Raw genomic sequence first — 7907 nt, 5'->3', positions numbered from 1 at the left:
CGAGATCGTCTCCTTGGCGGTGATCCTCGGGTTGGAAGGCTTGGCCACGGCCCTTGTAGATGACATTCTTCATGAAAGCGTGGAACTCGGGGTTGTCTTGCGCCGGCGTCGGGTTGGGCGTTCCGTCGAACAGGTTGCGCATGTCGGTAAAGTTGGTCGTATGAGTTGCCTGCAGTTGCTTCCTTTGCATCCCTGGGGTCGAATTGTCGACACCACCTGACCTAGGTGTGACACTGAGGTCGATGACGGACACGGGGGTGGGTGTGGCCGACACGATCACGCTTCCATCCGACGTCATTATGAATCGTGTCAGAGCACGCGTGCGTCGGATGAACACGGTCATTTGCGGTTTTATGAGCTCGGGAACCGTTCCTATGGTGGGTGAACGGTCGAACGCGCATGTGCTCGCCGCGGCCATGGCGGCGGCGCAAAGAAGAGGTGGCGTGCGTCGGCACAACCTTAGCATGATGAGGGCATGCGTGGTCGTTGGTTGTGTGGCCTTGGCGGCGATAGCCTCTTGGTCCTCAAAGGCGGCCTCTTGTTGGGCGGTGGTGGCCTCGAGGGCGAACTCGGCAGCGGCTTTCCTCTCTGCTTGAACGGACCTCCGAGCTCTCCTCTCGGTCGAGCTCCGCCGGCATGAGCTCCGACCTCGGCTTCCTCTTCTTCTTCACCGGGGGATGGGCGGAGGTGGCGTCCGTGACGGCGGCGGCGGATTGCTTTGGGGTGCCGACCATGGAGCGGGAGGACGGGAGGTTTTTGGGGAAAAATAGGGAAAATGAGAATGTTGAGTGACCGACGGGCGGGTCAGGGGGAGGACAAGGGCGCGCGTCCCGCCCGTCCGCGCGCTGTCCATTTCGACACAACGCAACCCAAATTTAAGCCGGAAATGGGTCGGCGCGGGCGTCCGTTTACGGGCGCGTGTTGGGCCGCGATTTGTGTCCGTTTCACTTCAAACGAACGCCGTTGGACGATTTGGGGTCGTGCGTTGGAGTTGGCCCTACCTTGACATGGGTCTTGGTAGCCCGTTGTGTCGTATCCTCGCAACACAAATTTCGTACTGATCGACAACACATATTTCCTTCCGCCCGGTCCGACACATGGGCGACGAGTCGCAACAATGGAGACGGGTGTCGCACTGTGCTCCCGCACAGACAGACACATCGAGATGGTGGCGCTACGGATTCCTCCTCTGCTTTCTATTCCGGGGCGGCTCTTTACTTTTGAGAAAAGGAAATTCATCTCCGTGTTGCTCTCCTCAGCGGCATTATCGGTGTTCGGTTTCGTCCTGAGGGTCACAATGGTCACAGCGGCCTTGAAGCCTACTTTGCTCTTCGGCTTCAGCGGCATGGCGACAACGCGAATGCGGCGAGGCGAGGCGGAGGCTGCCGGATGCACATAGCTTTCCCCACACCCTGTCAGTGTCAGCCACGGTTAAAAAAGGGCTGATAAAGCACAGGAAGAACAAACTTCAAAGGTTTGAAGAAAAATTTCTTTGCTGGTGTGCAAATATCCGAGTGATCCATGTGAAGAAACATTTTGTGAAAACATTCATCGATTTGCTATCCGGGTGAACAAATAAAAAAAAAAGGAATCCAAATGGCTTTTTAAACGTTCTGGAAAATTGCTTGGGATCGTCATTTTTTTTTCCTTTTTGCACATCTCACAAACAATTTGCGATTTCCGCAAACTTGGAAAATCTGCAAGCAAACATGTGGAGTTTTCTTTAAATAAATTCCTTGGGTGAGTGAAAATTATTGAACTTTTTGAAAAAGGAGCAAATACACCCAAGCACATCCCCAAAAGGACGAAAACAACAGCATCCATCCATCCAATTTCTTCAGCATATACCAACAAGATTCCACAGCAAGAAATATATTCAACTTCAACAAATCATTACTACCACCACCACATAACATAACCATGTCATGAGATTGGATTCTTACTACTACTAGAACATGATCATGCCACAGGCCGCTGCTCAGGTCAAGATGGAACGGAGGAAACGGCACAACTATTCACCTTTGCCTTCTTCCCGCTTTGCTTGCATGTATGCTAACTTCTCTACTATAAATAATGTTACACATTCGATTCGGTTGCTGCTACCAGGCGAGCGCTGGAACATTATCGTCGTCTCCAATAGGATCAGAATCTGTACACTACCTACCCTTTTACAACAACTTCATTCGCCCGCTCGCTAGGGGTCAATCCCTGATTATTCCCTTCAATTCCCACGACCCTCATTTTATTCTCCGTCGGTTGGTTAAGTCTTTGATTATCCTTCTTTCCAAGCTCTTGGGCACCTCTCGGGTGTACTATCAGCGGATCCGGAGCTGGATGATCGGCCCTGGAGAAGCAGGATTCTGAATTCCCGATCCATCTCGTTTCCATCAGCGGTGGCAGATACTAACTATGTATGTCAATGGCTGCTACTGCGCTTCTCACAGCTGTAATACCAAGTCTGGTTGCTTCGGATTCGCTGCCGCTTTCCCCCTAGGCGGGGAACCGGCAGCATTCAAGCTTGGAGAAGCGGACCTGTTCTCGTCTTGTGGATATGAACCCTTTGGACCATGATCTGCTTCTTGCAAGTAGCTGGTGGTGGTAGCTGCCTTTCCAATCACTCCATTCTGCGCTGTTTTAACACTCTCCTCCGTCAGTTGGTGCCCATGGCGAAACCCGTTGGCTCTGCCATTGACTCCAGAAAACATCCCCAGCACTTGGGCATGCGTCATTTGCTCAAATAAACCTTGTCCAGCATACTGACCCATGGTGTTCGGCGCAGCAGTCATTCCGTTGATATTAGAGGGGACTTCTTGACTGTTACTCTGCTGCTGTAACGGAGGCGATGGTCGAGTATTACCCACACCATCACCTGTCATGGTAGCTCCATTTTCATACGTGGGTATTTTACTGGCAGGTGTAGAGCTCCTTTCAAAGCCTGCTGATGTAGACGCCACTGGCTGGTTTTTAGTCAGATACTCTTCACCTGCGGCAGCATCCCCATCTGAAGATAGCTCAGAACTCCGACGTAGATCATCGCTTTTGGGTGGTATAACGCATGATGGAATACTGGACTTTGCGGTCGGGTCGGTAACTTCAGGAACTCGCGGACACTGCGAGTTTTGAGGTGGCTCGCCATCTACAACCCATCCTGGGCCAAACTTTGTCCCGGGTGGTAATACACGTCTGATTCCTTTTGCTGCTATATCCCATCCAATTGGTCCAAGTTTTGCCGCAAACCGTGCCAAGCTCCTGGCATATGCATGTTGCTGCTGAAGCCCAATCTGTTTCCATTATGAAAAAAAATCGTATAAACTTATTGATGTAGCATGTAAACTTTTGTATTCCAACTCCAAGTCAATTTAATCCGAAACAAATGTAAAGTAGTAGCTGCGGATATTCACCTTAACAGCTAAGTTGAAAAAGGTTTCGTTTTATAAATCAAGAGTTAAAGGTTCAATTTAAGCTGGTCAGAATGTGCTTACTGGAAGTAGTTGTTTCCGCTCACAATCAAGGGCAGAAAAAAGAGGACTATAATTTGAGTATTGCTGATCATACGTACTCCGCCGATCATCGTCTAAAATAGTAGTCTTCTTTCCATACTTCGAAGACCCTACACGATGAAAGTAGCATTAGCCATGTTTATTTATGCTCCACGAGTACAGCACTGCAAAGAGAACATGAGAAATTAACACTAGGAAAAACAAACCTGAGTAAACACCAGTTTTCTCTGTTTTTTTACCACTAAAAGAACCGAACGTGCTGTGGTGAAGAATGGATGAATCTCTCATGGTAATATTATTTCGAGTTCTCTCACTAGTCCATCTTTTTCTTGTCTCAGTGTTGTCTACAGATCTGTTTCCTTTTACATTGGATAAATCTGGTGAACCATCGTCCTCAACCTTCTCAACTGTTTTCTTTGCATTTTTTGGTGGCCTGCCTCTTCTAGGTGCTGTCTTCGGCTGTTCTTCTTCACTATCACTAGCTTGCCTCAAGTTCTCAAAATCCTTTCTGGCAAGAGCTTCAATAGACCGTGCCTATGGAGATGTGAACATTTTAAGTAAAGCTAAGAAGAAGACCGCAACTTTACAGACACGACAAAATAGTGTAAGAAGCAAAAGAACAGAAGCAACTATTCTGATAATGTACAAGTTCCATTTTGCGTTTGTGAATGCACAATATTTTCAATACTAAAATGTCCTTTTGGAGGAAATATGCTGTGAAAAGTAGTAAACTTGATGTCCTGTTGGTATACAAACTAACAGCAGAAGGTCAAGTTATACACTTAACACATAAGTTCCCAAAGAACCGCGCTGATCATACAAAAATTATGATACGTACCAATTGGAAAACAAATTAGCTAGCCAAAAATCCGCAAAGGTTTTGGTTCCAGTTGGTGCAAAAATGGTCAAAGGGCCATTGGTGTGCCAAACTTGACCATCCACCAAATTCTTAGGGGTTGCCAGAAAAATGGAAGGGCCAACCAAACACATCCTACATATTCCTAAGAAAAGAACTACCAAGTAACCGTCCAGATAATACAGCAGTAAATGTGCCAGGATGGATTGAAACATCTTTAATACGAGCAGCATATGCACTAAATCATAGTAAAATATATATACCTGGCGATAGTATACTGTGTCTTCTGAATTGTAGGCCATGGCATTGGATGTAAGTAGAAATACATCATTCTGCACAGAAAAACATCGATATCAAAACAGATCCATGCTACGGAAGCAGAGTATTATTCCATTATGATTTGCATCATCCCTTAAGACAGTAATGAATCTCACATACAATTGCAACATATATATACCGGAAAATTGTCATCATTGTTGCTGGTTTAATGGAACATATCAATTTCCAAAATACAAGGTCCGACATAAAATGCACTAAAATTTGTAAAAAGCACTGCCCAGTGCATCAACTATATCTCAGAGAAGGAGATATCTACATCAATTACAGGATTATCTCTGCATAAATCTGGACAGACTTCCCCATGAAAGTTCACCCTCTAGTGATCTATCCTATGTTAGCTGGCAAGAATAAAGTGGAGGTTGGACTGTGTTAGGTGACCATTTACAGCACACTGGCATAGCACTTCAGTGCATAAGATGCGGACTTAATTAATAAGTACAACAGCAGCGCTGCAGTAGGAGTAAACCTTCAAAAAGCTGATTGGATTTTTCTCCCTCGACAGTTCGAGTACAGGACATCATATACAGCAGCAATGAAAATCTCTAAATGCCAATCAAAGGAGTATCTCCCAATGAGGACAATAATTCATACAAAAAGATCCCTATTTCGGCCCACGATGGGAGTTAAGATACATGCAAAAGCCACATGCAGACGACCGCCTCAATTAATGTGGGCAGATCGAAATGTATCTTCAAAACCCCAAATGCAGAAAGTACAAGCAAACAACACCAGGTAAGAGTTGAGTCAGTACATTACAAGCAACAGACGGAATAGAAGAAAAAACAGAACTAGGCTGAAGGCCTTCGATTGTACAAAACAATAAGCACTGTAATGTATTAAGTGACCCAGAAAATAAGGCAGTATAGAACAGCAGGCACAAGCTAACATCTGTTTTGCCACTGGATCAGAACAGAGCCCAGTGACAGAAACAAACATCAGACATATAGAATCAGTAACAGACGGAATAGAAGGAAAAACAGAACTAGGCTGAAAAGGCCTACGATTGTACAAAACAATAAGCACGGTAACCTATTAAGTGACCTCGAAAATAAGGCATTACGGAGCAGCGGGCATCAGCCAACATCTGTTTTGCCATTGGATCAGAACAGAGCCCGGTAGCAGAAACAAACATCGGACATAGAATCAGTAACAGCAAAAACAGGCAGCATACCTCGAACTGCTCCAAGATGGTATACTTGTCGCTCAAAAGCTTCTCGCGGATCGTTGAGAAGTCCATGGGATGCTCGATGAGTTCATGGTAATCCGGAAGCTGCAGCCACACAAAACAGCCGTACTATCAGCATCAGCACAACAGCATGAGAAGAACATAGCTAGTCATGACTCATGAGAGTTAAACCGCTTGCTCACCTCCTCCGGGTCGACAGGGTCCGAGTAAACTCCATAGGTGTCCTTCCTGGGAGAAGCAGTGCAAGGCAAGGCAGGGTAAGAAAACAGACGCAAATGGCTGAAGACCATTGGAGGAGGAGAAGAGAAGCAGAGGAGGATGAAGGATGATGGGGCCAGGGCACTCACTTCTGGAGCCTGTCGAGGATGAAGAGCAGCAACTTTTTGTCCGGGAGGGGCGTCCCCGTGGGCCCACCACCCGACGACGCAGCGGCCCCTGCTCCCACAAGCAGCAGCGAGAGGCGAGCAAACGTTAGCCGCAGGGAGAGAAAAATTCAAATTCTTTAACCACCTCAAGGCTGATGCTTGGTTCCCTCCAAGACCTCACCTTTCCCCGTCGCTTTCGCCGCATCCTTCTTCTCCTCCACCGCAGCTCCCTCCTCCTCCTCCTGCAGCATCAGCAGCAGCAAAAGAACATCAGTCAGTCAGCCATGAATGAAATCGCAAGCTTGCGTCAACATGGTTGTACTAAAATTTTGCATTCGCCAGCAATAAATCCTTGCCCCTGCGTGCGCGCCGCACAGAGAGGCGACGACTTTTGCCGCCGCTCGGACAGTGGCTGCTTGGCCGCGACCCGTTAACAACAACAACAACAACAAAAATACGAGGAAAAAGGCAGTCAAATCCGTCAAAAACTTGTCAGATCCGCGTACTGTTTGCCGCCAAAGGAAAGGATTAAAGCGCTGACGAGGTGGAGATCCCCTGAGCTAGACGCAGACCCCCAGGGGGAACAAAAACAAATCCAGGCCCGCCCAAAAAAAGCCAACGTCTTCTCTCCGGGAAGCTCGAAAAATCCGCGGCTGCCACTCCCTCCCGCAGTGGCGCGCACTGATCTCTCCCTCTCGTCCCGCCAGATTCTCTCCCCCGCCGTACCGTACCGCGGGGGAGGCCGGCCCCGCGCCCCGGGAGAAAAAAATCGCAGACCCGCGCGCAGATCCAACAACCACGGCACGGCATCGCCGCGTGTCCCGCGGGGCCAAAACCCCGCCCGGGCGCCCGCAAAACCTCGGGGTGGCTCGGAATTTCGGGGCGAGGGAAGGAGGGGGGAGGGGGGCCGACCTCGCCGGCGCCGGAGAGGACGTTCTTGAGCCGCTTCTGGCGGCGGCGCCCGGTGCTGCCCCCCGCGTCCTCGTCGTCGTCGGAGGGGTCGGGGCCGCGGCGGGCGGGGGGCGGCGGGGACGCGGCCTCGGGGCTCTGCGCCTGCAGGCGGAGGCTGCGGCGCTGGAGGTCGAGGAGCGACGGGCGGCCCTTCTTCTTGCGCTTCCGCTGCGGGGACGGGGTCTCCGCGGGGGCGGGGGGCGGCGGCGGGGGCGGGGCGGGCGGCCTCCGGGTCTTGGCCATCGGCGGCGGCGGCCCGCGACGCCGGCGGGGCGGCGGCGAGGAGGGAGGGGGAGGCGGGGGCGGGGGTGGGATGGACGAACGGGTCGGGGTGCGTGTGGCCTCGCGTGCGTTTGGTATTTTTCGTCCGGGGCTCTTTCGGCCGCGACGGGCTCCCCTCAGCCCTGCCATGTGGGTCAGGGCCGCCCCGGTCCCGCCCGCCAGTGGCCTTGGGTGGAACTGGCGTGTTGCGATCGGCCGGCCGGGGCCGCGTCGGGTGGGGGTGGCGGGGCCGGGCCGTGGGCGGGGCTGATTGGTGGGTCTCCCGGGGCCCATCAGATCAGTCTCTCTTCTGCATGTACTTGGAGTAGGAGCGCGTGGGCCCACATGTCAGCCGGACGGCATGCTGGCTCCCTTTTTCATTTCCTTGGAAGTATTTTCCGGCAGTTTTCTAAGTGCGGCGTGCTCAGGGTTCACCAGGTGGGTTGAGC

The 7907-nt window shown here is 50.7% G+C and overlaps 1 protein-coding gene across 1 annotated transcript; it reads right to left on the bottom strand.

Annotated features, from left to right (window-relative positions):
• Window positions 1-1823: 1823 nt before the first annotated feature.
• Window positions 1824-7459, bottom strand: LOC123093597 (bromodomain-containing protein DDB_G0270170). Its single transcript, XM_044515585.1, has 9 exons — window positions 7159-7459; window positions 6428-6488; window positions 6229-6316; window positions 6064-6109; window positions 5867-5965; window positions 4620-4688; window positions 3707-4034; window positions 3483-3610; window positions 1824-3281 (listed from the first exon to the last, which is right to left on the bottom strand). Exons 1-9 carry the CDS (start codon window positions 7438-7440, stop codon window positions 2439-2441), a joined length of 1944 nt encoding a protein of 647 aa, XP_044371520.1. The 5' UTR covers window positions 7441-7459; the 3' UTR covers window positions 1824-2438.
• Window positions 7460-7907: the final 448 nt, after the last annotated feature.

This window comes from Triticum aestivum, chromosome 4B, assembly GCF_018294505.1.
Source record: "Triticum aestivum cultivar Chinese Spring chromosome 4B, IWGSC CS RefSeq v2.1, whole genome shotgun sequence".
Taxonomy (NCBI): Eukaryota; Viridiplantae; Streptophyta; class Magnoliopsida; order Poales; family Poaceae; genus Triticum; species Triticum aestivum.
Note: the sequence above shows the minus strand (reverse complement) of the source record. Positions and strands in the feature narration are given on the sequence as shown.

Bases quoted from the DNA above. Each gene is read 5' to 3' on its own strand.
- LOC123093597 (XM_044515585.1), bottom strand. From the start codon at position 7,440: ATGGCCAAGACCCGGAGGCCGCCCGCCCCGCCCCCGCCGCCGCCCCCC. The intron at 6,317-6,427 runs GTGAGGTCTTGG...TTGTGGGAGCAG, and splicing joins GGCGAAAGCGACGGGGAAAG to GGGCCGCTGCGTCGTCGGGT. The intron at 6,110-6,228 runs GTGAGTGCCCTG...TGCTTCTCCCAG, and splicing joins ATCCTCGACAGGCTCCAGAA to GAAGGACACCTATGGAGTTT.